At 41.8% G+C, this 17,819-nt stretch overlaps 1 protein-coding gene across 1 annotated transcript in view; it reads left to right on the top strand.

Annotated features, from left to right (window-relative positions):
* The window catches only part of SLC7A8 (solute carrier family 7 member 8), a 51,534-nt gene extending 35,128 nt beyond the window's left edge, over positions 1 to 16,406 (top strand). Inside the window, exons 5-12 of the mRNA XM_075828888.1 lie at positions 980 to 1,105; positions 3,366 to 3,519; positions 11,610 to 11,733; positions 12,208 to 12,311; positions 12,433 to 12,529; positions 12,667 to 12,816; positions 14,796 to 14,973; positions 15,121 to 16,406. Of these exons, the coding sequence (XP_075685003.1) occupies positions 980 to 1,105; positions 3,366 to 3,519; positions 11,610 to 11,733; positions 12,208 to 12,311; positions 12,433 to 12,529; positions 12,667 to 12,816; positions 14,796 to 14,973; positions 15,121 to 15,269 (1,082 nt within the window). The 3' untranslated portion in view covers positions 15,270 to 16,406. The remainder of the gene's footprint in view (positions 1 to 979; positions 1,106 to 3,365; positions 3,520 to 11,609; positions 11,734 to 12,207; positions 12,312 to 12,432; positions 12,530 to 12,666; positions 12,817 to 14,795; positions 14,974 to 15,120) is intronic.
* Positions 16,407 to 17,819: the final 1,413 nt, after the last annotated feature.

The following is a 17,819-nucleotide window of genomic DNA, read 5'->3' as shown; positions in this document are numbered from 1 at the left end:
TGCTTCAAAGGCCAGCAGGATATTGTCGTGTATTAAAAGAGGCATGGACTCGCGGGACAGGGATGTAATAATGCCACTTTACAAAGCATTAGTGAGGCCTCATCTAGAATATGCAGTTCAGTTCTGGGCTCCAGTTCATAGAAAGGATGCCCTGGAGTTGGAAAAAATACAAAGAAGAGCAACGAAGCTAATAAGGGGCATGGAGAATTTAAGTTATGAGGAAAGATTGAAAGAATTAAACCTATTTAGCCTTGAAAAAAGAAGACTAAGGGGGGACATGATTAACTTATATAAATATATTAATGGCACATACAAAAAATATGGTGAAATCCTGTTCCTTGTAAAACCCCCTCAAAAAACAAGGGGGCACTCCCTCCGTCTGGAGAAAAAAAGGTTCAAGCTGCAGAGGCGACAAGGCTTCTTTACAGTGAGAACTGTGAATCTATGGAATAGCCTACCGCAGGAGCTGTCACAGCAGGGACAGTAGATGGCTTTAAAAAAGGGTTAGATAATTTCCTAGAACAAAAAAATATTAGCTCCTATGTGTAGAAATTTTTCCTTCCCTTTTCCCTTCCCATGGTTGAACTTGATGGACATGTGTCTTTTTTCAGCCGTACTAACTATGTAACTATGTAACTATGTAACATGAACAAAATACTCAATATTTAGCTTTAAACTATATAAAACTATGAGACCTGAACTGAGCCGAAATCAAGCAACTTTTAAGAGAAAATAAAAAAAAATATATATTTTTTTTCCCCTCCATTAGATTGCACCATTGAGGAGGAAAGTGGCACACACGCCTGGTAGAAAGCAAGCTAGTTTTAACTTAGTTGCCGTGGGGCTAAATAAATTGTGCACCTAATTACAACCTATTTGTTATGCAAAGGTAATCGCGGGACTAGGCAGTAAAACAGTTTGGCAGCAAGTACTGGATGTGCATGGAACAGTTTCCAATCATTTGTCTGTTCTCCTTAAGTGCTGCTTACCTGGGTGAACTGTGCCAGTGTACGATGGGCCACTCGAGTTCAAGACATGTTTACGGCTGGGAAGCTGCTTGCATTGGGACTTATTATAATTATGGGAATTGTCCAGATCTGTAAAGGTAAGTGTTTTTTCTTATTCATTGTAATACGTTTATATACGTATGGTGTAGGATATAAGAAGAAGATTTAGATTTGTTTGAGATGTATCCACCCTCAGCTTTTCTTGAATTGCGTTAAGTTATACAATTTTTCATTATACCAATTTAAAACAATCTCGGGCATATAACTACGCATACAGTAAATGTTTAGGTTTTATAACATGGGAATCTAGAAGTGACGGATAGTTAACAGATGGCATCCGCCCGAGATATGCGTTTTCCTTTACATGTTTGTTTAACATCTCGCACCATACATCTTGGGACATGTCGGGTTTAGTTAGGCTGGGCTCACACTGCATTTTTGTCCTCTGTTTAACATATATGCCGGGAAAAGCTCCTGACGTATACGTTAAAAGGAGGTGGTGACGGATGCCTGATAGTAGCGTCCTTCACCCATAGACTATCATAGGATCCTTTTTAACAGATACATTTTTTACTTTTTCATGACATATACGTTAAACGTTTGCCATTATAGCCTATGGTGATGGTTGCCACTATTGGGCATCCGTTTAACGTATCCATCACCCATAGGCTATAATAACATCCATTTACCGTATACATGAAAAGCACATGACTTATCAATAAATGGATGCCATATGTTGCCATCTGTCATCCCCAGGCTAATATGATATCTGTTCAACTAATATGTTTTGTTTTTTTACAGGATACTACAGAATGGAATAGCGTAGTCTATAACACTAATGTATACTTACATTTTTTTGCTTATTTATAGTTTACTGACGTATACGGAACAGACGGGGGCCAGAATGACACTCTTTTTGGCCTCCGCCTGACTAACGGTCCACTATGCACGTTTGCCATGTACGTCGAGAGCTTTTCCAACGTGCCTACTAAACATAGGAGGAAAAACCCAGTGTGAACCCAGCCTTAGGCCTCATGCACACGACCGTAAAAACACCCGTTATTGCGGGTCGTTATTACGACCCGCAATAACGGGCTCATAGGCTTCTGTTAGCCACGGGTACCTTCCCGTTTGCTCACGGGAAGGTACCCGTGCCGTTAAAAAAGATAGAACATGCCCTATTTCATGCCGTAATAACGGCACGGGCATCCCATAGAAGTCTATGGGGCTCCCGTAATCATGGGTGGCTGCGTGTGTTCACCCGTGATTACGGGAGCGTTGCGAGGTGAGGCGAGGTCAGGGGACTACCCGGTCTGCAGGCCACAGCCCAGTGGCGTAACTACCGCCGGGACTACAATGAAAACTATGGCAGAGCGGGGAGGTATCTCCCCGCTCTGCCATAAACAAGACATGTATCCCCTATCCTGTAAAAAATAAAAATAAAAGACGTTCATACTTACCGACAACTCTCCAGTCCGGTCTCCCGCCCGTTGCCTTGGTGACGCGTCCCTCTCGACATCCGGGCCGACGTCCTGGATGACGTTTCAGGCCATGTGACCGCTGCAGCCAATCACAGGTCAATCACAGGCTGCAGCGGTCACATGGACTGCCGCGTCATCCAGGGATGTCGGGCTGGATGTGAAGAGAGGGACGCGTCACCAAGACAACGGCCGGTAAGTATGAATTTCTTTAACTTTTATTACAGAAAAGGCTGTCCCTTCTCTCTATCCTGCACTGATAGAGAGAAGGGGCTGCCGATTAGTGCAGTGCTATTTTGCTGCCAAAAACGTGCTCGTAAATACGGGTGGAATACGTGTGACACCGGACCCATATTTACGAGCACGGGTTCGTAAATACTGGTGCAAAACGGGTGGAATACGTGTGACACCGGACCCGTATTTACGCCAGTATTTACGGGTGTGAAAAAATACGGTCGTGTGCATGAGGCCTTAGAGATAAGTTAAGGAAGGACACATCTGTATATTTTTTAAAGCTCACGATCTACGGAGCTGTAATATGGCACTCATAGACTTGTTTAGTTCCATATTATACCTCTTTAGGTTTCAGGTAAGAATATCTCCCAAATAGAGTGCCATATGGCAGCACAGGGAGTGTCTATGACTACATACTACATGGCTCTGCCAAGCGCATAGAGCCTTACATACAGTGTAGTGGGTAGATTTCTATTAGATGCATAAAGATTATGTTGGAGGTAGAACTATTGGTAGATTCAGAAACCTGCCCGTTGCTATGTTATTGGGAAAATGAAGTACTCTAGAGCGGTGGCGTCATTTAATAACTTGTTTGATTTCTTTATGCAATGTGTGTATACTTACTGCGCTGCCTGTTTTGCACTAGGGGAATATTTCTGGCTTGAGCCAAAGAATGCTTTTGAGAATTTCCAGGAGCCAGACATTGGTCTCATTGCACTGGCATTCCTTCAAGGATCTTTTGCATATGGCGGCTGGAACTTTCTTAACTACGTCACAGAGGAGCTGGTGGATCCCTACAAGTAAGAATGACAAGCAGGGCCAACCACTGCCTTTGCGATGGTGGAAACAAGAATTCAATGTCATTTGAAAGATATGCTACTGAAATGGTATGTAACATATCTTGTAAGTATTTCTTTCAAATGACAAATGTTCATGGTTAATAACTTCCTGAGCTGCATCATTTATGTCTAACTACAGATACATATTTGTGTGTGCGGAAAGCACTCGTGTATGAGGTAGCAATTCAGATGTGAGCTAGTAGACAAACTCTGGTGGCTGGTCTACATTGCATATTACAGGACGGGCAACCTTGTTCTGGTGGACAATATTTTTTTTTTACAAAATTTATATTTTAAATATCTGGTGACTAATATTCTAACTAGATCCTAGAACTATCCTTTCAAAATGCGCAATATATAGCATGGTGCCACTGGAACTATCTGGGGCTCACGAGGTATGAATAGAGAGATATTCGTACAGGGCAGTGGTGGTCAACCCACGTGTGTGTGTGTGTGTGTGTGTGCGCGTGCGTGTGCGCGCGTGTTATCCTGGCCTTAATGTCCCTTGTCTGTCTGAAAATGCAAAACTGGCAATTTTTGGTGTCCTGCTTTTGCTGCCTCCCTATGGGTATGTTCACACGACAGCGTCCGTAACGGCTGAAATTACGGGGATGTTTTCAGGAGGAAACATCCCCGTAATTTCAGCCGTAACGCCATGTGCAGGCGCTTGAACGCCACGTCCATTACCGACGTAATTGCCGCTGCTTTTCATTGGAGTCAATGAATAACGGCTCCAATTACGCCCCAAGAAGTGACAGGTCACTTCTTTGACGCGGGCGTCTATTTACGTGCCGTCATTTGACAGCGGCGCGTAAATATACGCCTCGTGTGAACAGACAAACGTCAGCCCATTGCTTTCAATGGGCAGCTGTTTGTCAACGCTATCGAGGCGCATTTTTCGGACGTAATTCGGGGCAAAAACGCCCGAATTACCTCCGTAATTAGTGCGTGTGAACATACCCTAAGAGTTCGGCTAGAGAATGTAAATAAAGCCACAGCACCTCATACTGCAATAGCTCCTGGACCCTATATATACTGTATCCCCACACAGTGATAACCTCATTGCTGCCATGTACAGTACAAACCACATACCGTGCTGCTTTATTCCCTCATTTAGGGTTCACACACATCCCCCCTCCCCCTAGTGCACACACGTGCCCCATATCTACATGCCCCTCTGCCACTATTTAGAATCTCTACCTTTCCGAGGCTGCAGTCTCCTCTTCCTAGCGCTCTTCTCCATATAATGGGACAGAATCACTGTTTGAAGCTGCCACCTGCTGGATGAATTTATTATGACTTCTCTTTAACAGAGGAGCTATGGTATTATGTTGTTTTTTTATGGTGCATTTTACTCCAAAATAGTGTCTAATTTGCTCCGTGGCATATTTATTACCAATTTGGGTCAGAATTTAGAGCATTTTGTGTGTCATGCATGTCAGTTTGTAAAAGTAGAGTGAAAAGCAGCTAGATTAACTAAGACATTGGCTAAAATGACACCACTTTTGATAAATGTCGATTATAATTCCTAATGCAGATCTGTCAGCTGAATTGCCCCCCCCCCGTTCCCCACACAGTGATTAACGGATACCTGCTGTGTTCCTGCATACACAGCAGTGTCCAGAGGGGAGAGGTGGGGGGAGCAATCCATGTTAAGGGCTTGTTCACACGTAACGGATTTGCTGCAGAAAATTTCCACAGAATTTACGCATCAACTAGCAGACAATCCCATTTCATGCGTTTTTTTTCAAGGGCCGTGTGATGGTGATATTTCTTCTTCCTGTGATGTAATTTCCACCCCCTGTAAGAAATTCCGCAGTACGTCAGAAAAATGCAGGAAATCAGTCCACTTTCCGCAGCAATAATTGACATGCTTCGGAAATAAAATTATGCACCGCAGGTGAATTTCTGCTCTGAATTTTTCCGCAGCGCGTGGATGACATTTGTTAAATCTCACCCACTTTGCTGCTACTGTATTCTGCGCATATTTTCCATCCGCAATTCCATCCAGAAAATACGCAGCAAATCCGTTGTGTGGACAAGCCCTTATGCTTGCCGAATAGAGTACTCGGCAGGAGGAAGGATAGGAGCCGCAGGCCACCAGTTGCCCGCCACGTTGAAAAGACTACAAGGCTGTCTAAGGCTATGTTCACACGGGGTCTTTTGCCGAGTTTTTTGACGCGGAAACCGCGTCGCAAAACTCGGCAGAAACGGCCCGAGAACGCCTCCCATTGATTTCAATGGGAGGCGTCGGCGTCTTTTTCCCGCGAGCAGTAAAACTGCCTCGCGGGAAAAAGAAGCGACATGCCCTATCTTCGGGCGCTTCCGCCTCCGACCTCCCATTGACTTCAATGGGAGGCAGGAGAAAGCGTGTTTTATGCCCGCGGCGCTCAATGGCCGCGGGCGAAAAACGGCGCGATAATTGCTATTCACATGGAGTATTTTGGGGGAGGAATATCTGCCTCAAAATTCCGTTTGGAGCTTTGAGGCAGATATTCCTCCCCCAAAATACTCCGTGTGAACATAGCCTTAATTGTAATGGTGGCAGTATTGGTAGTTATCCAGCTATCCTAAAAACAGAAATTATTAATTATTTATTTATTTTAAAAGGGCCAACTTTTTTTGGACAAGTGTTTTGTTTTTTTTCCATTTCGAGGGAAATACTATTCCTGTAGAAAACATTTTAAAGAGGTTTTCCAGTCCCTAAAACTTGATAGCCTATTCTCAGGATAGGCCATCAATAGCTGATCGCTTTGGGGTCTGACTCCTGGGACCTCCGCCGATCCGCTCTTTTGGAGGGAGTGCCGCGCTCGTACCAGCGCTGCGTCCCCTTAATTTCTACTTGCTCACTATAAGGGTATGTGCACACACACTAATTACGTCCGTAATTGACGGACGTATTTCGGCCGCAAGTAGTGGACCGAACTCAGTGCAGGGAGCCGGGCTCCTAGCATCATACTTATGTACGATGCTAGGAGTCCCTGCCTCGCTGCAGGACAACTGTCCCGTACTGTAATCATGTTTTCAGTACGAGACAGTTGTCCTGCAGCGAGGCAGGGACTCCTAGCATCGTACATAAGTATGATGCTAGGAGCCCGGCTCCCTGCACTGTGTTCGGTCCGGGACTTGCGGCCGAAATACGTCTGTCAATTACGGACGTAATTAGTGTGTGTGCACAAACCCTAAATCCCTGATACACTTGTAGCAGCGGCTCAAGTATTACAGCTTTCTACTGTTCACTTCAATGGATAGGTCATACATTTTTAGGGACTAGAAAACACCTTTAAGATTCTATTCGATTAACCCTTTCACGACCAAGGACGAAAATGCACGTCCTGGTCGGCTGCTAGTTCCCGCACCAGGACGTGCATTTTCGTCCGCATTTCAAACTGTCACTCTGTGTAAACACAGAGTGACAGACCCGCGCTGACAGCTGTCCTAGACAGCTGAGACATCAGTCTCGCCGGACAGCGGACCATCGCCGCTGATTTCGGCAGTTAACCCCTTAAGTGCGGCGACGGATTGCCGTCGCCGCATTTAAGTGGTTTGAAGCACATCAGCAGCCCCCACGAAGTGATCGTGGGGGCTACCGATGCTTGTCACAGCAATCGGAGGTCAGATAATGACCTCCGGGTTGCCATGCACGGAAGCCTCGGAGGAACAGCCTCCGGCCGTTCCTCCTCTGCTTCCTGTCAGTGTGACAGTCACGTCACAATGACAGTTAGAGTACATTACACTACGTGTGTAGTGTAATGTACTCTAGCAGCGATCAAAGCTGCAAGTCTGAGTGTCCCCTAGTGGGACAAGTAAAAAAAGTAAAAAAAAGTAATAAAAATGTTTTAAAAAAAGTGTAAAAATAAAAGTTATAAGTTCTATAAACACAAAATGCTTTTTTCCCTATAATAAGACTTTTATTATAGAAAAAAAATGAACACGTTAAAAAAGTACACATATCTGGTATCACCGCGTTCGTAACGACCCCAACTATAAAACTGTAATGTTCTTTTCCCCGCATGATGAACACCCCAAAAAAAATCAATAAAAAACGACGACAGAATCACAATTTTTTGGGGTCACCACCGCTCCCTAAATAAAGAATAAAAAGTGATCAAAAAGTCGCATGTACCCGAAAATAGTACCGATAAAAACTTCTATCCATCCCGCAAAAAACAAGCCCTTACACAGCTTTTTTGACTAAAAAATAAAAAAATGATGGCTCTCAGAATATGGTGACACAGAATTTTTTTTCGTTTATAAATAAGTCATTTTATTGTGCAAACGCTGAAAAAAAGGACCAAACCTATATACATATGGTATCGCCGTAATCGTACCAACCCGCAGAATAAAGTAAAAATGTCATTTATAGCGTACGGTGAGCGCCACAAAAAGAAAACCTAAAAAACGGTGTCAGAATTCCTGTTTTTTGCTCAGGATTGCAAAAAAATGTAACAAAAAGTGATAAAAAAAAAAATCGCATGTACCCCAAAATGGTACCAATGAAAACTACAGATTGTCCCGCAACAAATAAGCCCTCACACGGCTCCGGTGGTGAAAAAATAAAAAAGTTCTGGCTTTCAGATTATGGCGATGCAAAATGTGCAGAGTGTTCCAAAAGCGGATAAGATCGGGCGCCATTTATCAGTGCGACACCGTCCACATATCTGCGGATTATTATTTATTTACCCCATTATTATACCCTCTTATTATACCCTGATGTACCCCGCACAGCTCACATATGCCCCCCACATTATAAACTGAAATACAAGCGAAACCCAAAACAGAAAAACTACCAAGCAAAATCTGCGTTCCAAAAGCAAAATGGCGCTCCCTCCCTTCTGAGCCCTGCAGCGTGCCCAAGCAGCAGTTTGCGCCCACACATATGGCGTCGCCATACCCGAGAGAACCCGCTTAACGTTTTATGAGGTATTTGTCTTCTGTGGCACACACTGGGCACAACATATTATGCACTAAAATGGCATATCAGTGGAAAATTGCAATTTTCACTTTGAACCATCTGCTGCGCATTAACCCCTTTGCGCACTATGACTTAATTGCCCATCATGATGCGGCGGTTGATGTATGGAGCCGGCTCACATTCTGAGCCCGCTCCATACGCTGCGGGTGTCGGCTGTGTATTACAGTAGGCCCCCTCGGTACTAACGGACAGGTACAGCGATCGATCTGTTACAGAAGCCTGTATGAATAACAATATACTGCAATACATTAGTATTGCAGTGTATTGTCCAGTGATCCAATGATCGCTGGATCAAGTCCCCTAAGGGGATTGATTAATAAAATGTGTAGAAGAATTCTAGTTATTAGTAGTGAGAATTTTTTTTTTAAAGTTAAAAAAACAAAACACCTTTTCGCATTTTTCTTCTAAAGTAATGTAAAAAAATGAACAAAATTGGTATCGCTACGTCCGTAAAAGTCCGAACTATTACAATATACCATTATTTAATTTGCACAGTGCACACCTTAAAAAAATGTAATAATTGAAACCGCCAAAATCGCAGTTTTTTTTTTTGGGCACCTTCGCTCTAAAAAAAAAATGTAATACAACTTTTGAATCACTTTTTATGTACCAAAAAATGGTACCAATAAGAACTGCAGCTCCTCCCGCAAGAAATAAGCCCTCACACCGCTCTATTCATGGAAAAATAAAAAAGTTATGGCTCTTGGAAAGCGGGGAGGGAAAATCTAAAATAAGAAAGCAAAAACTGGATCAGTCCTGAAAGGGTTAATTCATTTCTAATGAAAAAACGTATGGCCACATGTGGGGTATTTTCGGACTCGGGAGAAATTGCTTTATAAAAAATGGTTGTTTTTTTCCTCCTTTATCCCTTGTGAAAATGAGAAAATGCAACATTTTAGTGGAAAAAAATTTGATATTATTTTTCGCGTCCTAATTCTAATAAACTCTGCAAAAGACCCGTGGGGTATAAATGCTCACTATACCCCTAGAAAAATTCCTTGAAGGTTTTTCCAAAATGGGGTCACTTTTGGGGGGTTTCCACTGTTTTGGTCCCTCCAGTGCATTGCAAATGCGACATGGCACCGAAAACCATTCCAGCAAAATCATAAATCCAAATGGCGCTCCTTCCCTTCTGAGCCCTGCTGTGGGTCCAAACAGCAGTTTATTACCACATATGGGGTATTGTCGTAATCGGGAGACATTGCTTTACAAATGTTGGGGTGCATTTTCTTCGTTATTCCTTGTAAATAATAAACATTTATATGTTGTTTCAGAAAAAAAGTACATTTTAATTTTTACAGACTAATTCCAATATATTTAGCGAAAAACCTGTGTGGTCAAAATGCTAACTATACCCCTAGATAAATACCTTAAGGGGTCTAGTTTTCGAAATTGGGTCGTTTATGGGGAGTTTCTATCGTTCTGGCAGCTCAAAGCTTCTCCAAATGTACAGTGGGGCCTAAAACATTTTCAAGCAAAATATGAGTACTGAAAGCCTCCGGGTGCTCCCTTCCTTTGGGGCCCTGCCGTGTCTCCAAACAACGCATTAGGGCCACAATGTGGGTATTTTTGAAAACAGGAGAAAGAGGGTGATAGATTTTTGGGGTGTGTTTCTTCATTTTCATGTTCGCTTTACAAAGAAATCGGTCTTCAAACAAATACTTTTATGAAAAAAGTGAAATTTTTTTTTTTTTCACCTGATATGCATTAAATTTAGCAAAAAACTGTGGGGTCAAAATACTTACTATACCCCTAAATAAATACCTTATGGGGTCTAGTTTTCTAAATGGGGTCGTTTATGGGGAGTTTCTATCGTTCTGGCAGCTCAAAACCTCTCCAAATGTACAGTGGGGCCTAAAACATTTTCAAGCAAAATATGAGTCCTGAAAGCCTACGGGTGCTCCCTCCCTTTCGGGCCCTGTCTTGTGTCCAAGCAATGCATTAGGGTCACAATGGGGGCATTTTTGAAAACAGGAGAAACAGGGTGATATATTTTGGGGTGTGTTTCTTCATTCTCATGGTCGCTTTACACAGAAATCGGTCTTCAAAGTGATACTTTTATGAAAAAAGTGAAATTATATTTTTTTACGCCTACTTTGCATGAATTCTTACAAAAAAACTGTGGGGTCAAAATACTTACAACACCCCTTAATAAATACCTTAAGGGGTGTAGTTTTCAAAATGGTGTCACTTGTGGGGGTTTCCACCATTCTGACACCTATGAGCCTCTGAAAACCTGGCTTGGTGCAGGAAAACAAAATGTACTTCAAAATGTATAAAATGATTACTAAATTTGTAAGTCTTCCAAATTGCTCAAAAAAATAATTTTTTTTTCAGAAGTGCTGCCAAAATAGAGTAAAGAGATGGAAATATATATTTAATTAAAAAAATTGTGCAGTATGTGTGTACATACATGACATATTGCAGTTAAAAATAGGGAAAAATGATAATTTTTACAAAATTTCTTCAATTTCTCTATTTTTTAATTAATTTCCGCAAATCGTATCAGTCTACTTTTACCACTAAAATAAAGTACAACATGTGACGAAAAAACAATGTCAGAATTACTTGGATATTCAAAACTTTCACAGAGTTATTCTCTGATAAAGTCAGACATACCAGATGTGACAAATCTGGCTTGGTCATTAAGGTACAAACAGGCCCGGTCATTAAGGGGTTAAGAGTCTATGGTTTTGTTTGTAGACAGTTCAATCCACAATGCTTACTTCCGTAGCTTACATACAACCGGTTCATCTTAATTACAATATTATATGGAAGTAAGAACATTTCATTATTTTTGCTACATTTAATCCACACGTACATGTGATTTATAAACCTCATGTTACATGTGTCATAAGTTACTATTCTAAATGAGGGAGCCTGTACATGTTACATGTCACCGCTCTACATTTATTGACGATAGTAACCTGTTCATATCATCATTAATAGCATTTCTGTTATCAGAACTATGCGCAGATACATGAACATTTTGGAATTGGTCACATTCATTAAATATTAACATGTATAGGTCTCCCCCTAGTGGCAAGACCTGGCTAATTATTGTGTCTTTCACCAGGAACCTCCCACGTGCCATCTTCATCTCTATTCCACTTGTCACCTTTGTTTATGTTTTTGCAAACATTGCCTATGTGACAGCCATGTCCCCTCAAGAGCTACTGGCTTCCAATGCCGTGGCTGTGGTAAGTACTTCTGTAACAGTTTGATATTTTCATAAACTGTATTATTACATGTGGTAAGGTGTTACATACGGTATATATGTCACATATGCCATGGCGGTAAATATGTTGTGAAATCAAACCTGTTAGGCCTAATTCACACGAGCGTGTTAAACGTCCGTGGGACGGCCGTTGAAACTGCGACCGTCCCACGTACCTTTTGTAATTGAATGTGGCCGTTCACAGAGCCGTTGTTTCAACGGACCGTTTTAAGGGTCCGTGGGAAAATAGGACATGTCCTTTCTTTTCGCGCATCACTCATCCCTCCATAGGCTCTAGTCTATGGGGGATGCGAGACATCGCGTCACGCAGCGCCGAGCATGGATGCACCTCGGACGTGAAAAACTGCAATTTTTCACGTCCAAGGTGCGCAATGCTCATGTGAATTAGGCCTAATGCATAGTTATCTATAAATTTATGTGTTTTTTTTCTACTCAGACATTCGGTGAAAAATTACTAGGTGTCATGGCCTGGATTATGCCAATATCTGTCGCTCTTTCCACATTTGGAGGAGTCAATGGGTCTCTGTTTACTTCTTCCAGGTAAGAGTTATTGCGTTGTTACATCCCATAAAATACTTTACAAATAAAATGTTCAGACCATTTATACAAACGTAAAGTATATTGTAGTCATATGCCTTAATAAAATTTGTTCTTTGGACAGGTTGTTTTTTGCTGGGGCAAGAGAGGGTCATCTACCAAGTGTCTTGGCCATGATCCACATCAAACGTTGCACTCCAATCCCAGCACTTCTTTTCACGGTATGCCACAATTTTCCTACCTGCTCACTTTTATTTTGTTTTGGCATTTCCCACAACCTATGCCTCCTCCATTGTGCAAATGAGCAAAATATACACTTGCTCTAACATTCTATATCCCAATATTTCTCTCACAACAGTGCCTCTCCACTCTACTCATGTTGGTAACCAGTGACATGTATACTCTGATTAATTATGTTGGCTTCATCAACTATCTGTTCTATGGCGTTACCGTGGCTGGGCAGATTGTCTTGAGATGGAAGAAGCCCGACATACCTCGGCCAATTAAGGTTAGTGGGGCTCATTTAGATAAAAGTTCATATGACGTTGTAAATACTAGTCAAAAAGCTAATTTATTTCAGTACTTCAATTCAAAAATATTATGTAGATTCATTACACACAGAGTGATCTATTTCCAGCATTTTTTTTTCTTTTAATGTTGATGAATATGGTAACAGTTAATGAAAACCCAAAATTTAGTGTCTCAGAAAATAAGAATATTATATAAGCCCAATTTCAAAAATGTTTTTTAATGCCGAAATGTTGGCCTACTGAAAAGTATGTAAAGTATATGCCCTCAATACTTGGCCGGGGCTCCGACTCTGCATGAATTACTGCATCAATGCGGCGTGGCATGGAGGCGACCAGCCTGTGGCACTGCTGAGGTGTTATCAATGCAGCGTGGCATGGAGGCGATCAGCCTGTGGCACTGCTGAGGTGTTATCAATGCAGCGTGGCATGGAGGCGATCAGCCTGTGGCACTGCTGAGGTGTTATCAATGCGGCGTGGCATGGAGGCGATCAGCCTGTGGCACTGCTGAGGTGTTATCAATGCGGCGTGGCATGGAGGCGATCAGCCTGTGGCACTGCTGAGGTGTTATCAATGCGGCGTGGCATGGAGGCGATCAGCCTGTGGCACTGCTGAGGTGTTATCAATGCGGCGTGGCATGGAGGCGATTAGCCTGTGGCACTGCTGAGGTGTTATCAATGCAGCGTGGCATGGAGGCGATCAGCCTGTGGCACTGCTGAGGTGTTATCAATGCGGCGTGGCATGGAGGCGATCAGCTCCATAAAGCTTGTCAGCAGAGAGAAGCATGAAGTGCCCTAAAATGTCCTGGTAGATGCTGCGTTGACTCTGGACTTGATATAACACAGTGGACCAACACCAGCAGATGACATGGCTCCCCAAACCATCACTGACTGTGGAAACTTCACACTGGACCGCAAGCAACTTGGATTGATTCCTCTCCGCTCTTTCTCCAGACTCTGGGACCTTCATTTCCAAATGAAATGCAAAATTTACTTTCATCTGAAAACAGGACTTTGGACCACTGAGCAACAGTGTTCGTCCACTGTGTTATATCAAGTCCAGAGTCAGCGCAGCCGTTTACCAGGACATTTTCGAGCACTTCATGCTTCCCCCTGCTGACAAGCTTTATGGAGATGCTGATTTCATTTTCCAGCAGGACTTGGCACCTGCCCACACTGCCAAAAGTACCAATACCTGGTTTAATAACCACAGTATCACTGCGCTTGATTGGCCAGCAAACTCGCCTGACCTAAACCCCATAAAGAATCTACAGGTTATTGTCAAGAGGAAGATGAGAGACACCAGACCCAACAATGAAGACGAGCTGAAGGCCGCTATCAAAGCAACCTGGGCTTCCATAACACCTCAGCAGTGCCACAGGCTGATCGCCCCCATGCCACGCCACATTGATGCAGTAATTCATGCAGAGTCAGAGCCCCAACCAAGTATTGAGGGCATGTACTGTACATACTTTTCAGTAGGCCAACATTTCAGTATTAAAAATAATTTCTTAAATTGGGCTTATATAATATCCTAATTCTCTGAGACACTAAATTTTGGGTTTTCATTAACTGTTAGTCATATTCATCAACATTAAAAGAAAAAAATGCTGGAAATAGATCACTCTGTGTGTAATGAATCTATAGAATATGAGTTTCACTTTTTGAATTGAATTACTGAAATAAATTAACTTTTTGATGATATTCTAATTCATTGAGAAGGACTAGTATATTGAACATTTCTAAGTGACAATGACATCTTCTCAGACTTCAGGTTATCACCTATTAGTTGAGCATGGTGAATTGTTCAGTAAAAAAAAAGAGGAGACATGTAAAAGTTCTGTATTAGAAAATGAGAAGCATGGTGAGAAATGTCGTGAGAAGCAGCATAGACATTTAGAGAAGCAGAAAGGGAAGAGAAGTGGCTTGATATGCCGTAATACCCTGTCCTTTTACCACAGGTTAACCTCATATTTCCAGTGATCTACCTCCTCTTCTGGGCTTTCCTGCTTGTCTTCAGCTTATGGTCTGAACCTGTTGTCTGCGGAATAGGCCTGGCCATCATGCTTACTGGAGTCCCTGTGTACTTCCTCGGAGTCCATTGGCAAAACAAGCCCCAATGCTTCAATAACTTTGTTGGTGAGTACTTCATGGCATCTCAATCTTTAGTGTTAGAGATACACCTTGACTCAGACATACATTACCCTGTACCCCAATTGTTTTTCTGCTGTTATTTACATAGAAAGTAGAGTAATTGTTGTCTGTTTTGTGTTCCTCCTTCTCCAGATGCAATGACACGTTTTGGCCAGAAGCTTTGTGTGGTGGTATATCCTCAGATGGACAACAAAGATGAAGATGTCAGTGAGGAGACAAAAGAGCAGCGAGCCCCAATATATAAGCCCGGGTCTGAAGCTGAAGATGGTGCTCATGCGTGAGCTCCTTTATTCTCCTCTGAGTATTCACTCCAATCCCACTGCCCCTAAAACCCCATTCAGTACCGACCTGCAGAGATAGATGGAACGTGTGTGAATTAGTGTATGTGTGTGGGTGCGCCTCAGTGTGCTCCTAGACTATGCTGGTTATTATATTTCCTGTTTCCGTTGCCCTCAGGTAATAGTGGTGTCCCAGGGTAAAATCACTCGGTTGGAAGTCAGTGCTACGTAATTGTCTGTTTTGTTACATATACAGTCGAGCCTTGTTTCTCTGTAGCTGAGCCTATTTCTTCTGTACTGTGGAACTGTTCTCTATCACCACTACATACAGTGCCCCTTATTGCTATACTAGTTTTCCTGATGGGCAGCAGAAGGAAATACAACACTGTTCTGTCTGGTGACCTAATGTCTATGCGCCTTATATGAGCGGAAATCTCCGCTGTGTGTGTTTCTGTCATTATCCCCAGCAAACCTACATCTAAGACTTAAAAGTGGTAGTTTTCGCCTCACAATGGGCCACAATGGACTTGACGTAGGCCAGATCGAGGTACCTGAAAAGCTTGTTCACCAACCACCTGCACACCCTCTTTCTATGACTCTGCTCCTTAGAAATGAACATTTAATATGGTATCACCAAAATAACAATCCGTTCTAAGTGAAGGTTTACACCTGACAATCATGAGACCGGCACATAAATGACTCCTTGAACTTTCTTCAGCCCACATGTGGACTTCATAGCCCATGACTGTTCAAAGGTGCGACCTGCTACAACGGAAGTCAGTGTTCTACAGTGCGGTGTCAGGTTCTCCTTTCCCTGACTCCTTCCTGGGCACACTGGTCCTTATGTCAATTTAAAACTGCAGTTAACCGTAACCCTTTCAGGGCACTCCAGTCTTACTACCCAAATGCCCTATTTACACTCCGGGAGTTCTAGGTAATTGTTTACCAGATGTTTTAATTCTCCAGAAAACTCTACATGTTTTATATATATATTTTTTTTATTTAGGATCTACTGTCTCTGAATGTAATAAAATGGATCTTGTGCCTTTTTGGTGATTTGCCTAAATGTGTGAAGTGATGTGCGTTCACATTGTAAAATGTTATTAAACACAAGGACACACATGATTATTATTACTACTACTAATGTTCATTCCTGTTTTGATCATGTAATGACTGCGGGTGCTCATAAATGATTAAATAAGAATTATGGAGTCGGGTTTACACCAAGGGTGCAGCAATGTATTGGTTTTATCACTTTTTGCTTTGGATACATTTTCAGTATTGCTCATAAAATACGTGATGGGCAAACATGCAGCACCCCCAGTGAGTGACCTGGACTTACCAGCCAACATGTGCTTATGAATCGCTCTCTTCCCTTTTGGGATCTGATCTCAATCTTGTGATAAACGCATCACTATGAGCAGTAGCAGCAATATGTATATCAAACCTTATTGAGACTACAATGTTTTTTTGGGGGGGGTTTTTTATGCAGTAAAATTCTTTAGATTCGGCAGATATAATTTTCCATTCTGTTACATTTTTGTATTTATTTTTATTAAGTCATATAGTAAATTTATTTGGAAACGCAATGGAAGTATATCCAATTATTCTAACATAGTACCTCATAATAGTATAGCAAGCCTATGTACCAGCAATTTATTTGGTAAAAATATTGAATATTTCGTATATCTGTATGGCTTTGGATATACAGGCTTTAATAATAACAGTTTATCAAAGATTTACACATTTTATTACATTACACACATTTTCAGTTCAGCAGGTGCCACTGTAATCTTGATATTTTGGTATGCAAATGGGGCTCAGTTTACATAAAAAAGTTGAGTAACTTTAAATATACTTTTCTTTAGTGTTTTGCAGTGATTTACTTCAAATATTTCTCTATTAATACACATAACTTCTTGCAAATTTCTGCTTGTTGCCCTTAGCAACAGAAAGTGGTTTATCCCCCTTGTCAGTTATATGACCTAACAGCTTAGCTCCAACTGTATTAGGGCTTATTCACACGAACGTGGAAATCGGCCGTATGACGGCCGTCACATAATCGATGTACTTCTATGGGACTATTCACACAGCCGTTGTTTTAACAGACCAAGTGAACAGCCCGTGAAAAAATAGAACATGTCCTATTTTTGTCCGTTTTCACGGATCCCTCAATAGACTCACGTTTTGACACACGTTTGTGTGAATATAGCTTTATCTGAGCTCCCACAATTTACTACTCAGTGAAAAGAAATCAAACCTAATAACTGAACAGAAAAGCCAGAAAAACATCACAAGATACAGTAAGTAAAGAATAGTTACATAGATAAGTTAGGTTAAAAAAAATACATATCCATCAACATTTAATTTGCATTTTAGAATGTTCTTAAGTTTATTTTTTTTGTTTTTTTTTAAGGGATCCTACACAAATTTTTAAATTGGGATATGGTACAACTTTCTGATACACCTGTCTTGATTCTGCCCCCCCAATTGCAGGGTTTATGATAGGAATGTGGCTGTTGGAGCAGATCTCGTTTAGTGATCTCAACAGAA

The sequence above is a fragment of the Rhinoderma darwinii genome, chromosome 1, assembly GCF_050947455.1.
Source record: "Rhinoderma darwinii isolate aRhiDar2 chromosome 1, aRhiDar2.hap1, whole genome shotgun sequence".
Lineage (NCBI taxonomy): Eukaryota > Metazoa > Chordata > Amphibia > Anura > Rhinodermatidae > Rhinoderma > Rhinoderma darwinii.
The sequence above is the reverse complement of the archived record's forward strand: the minus strand, read 5'-3'. Positions and strand labels throughout refer to the sequence as shown.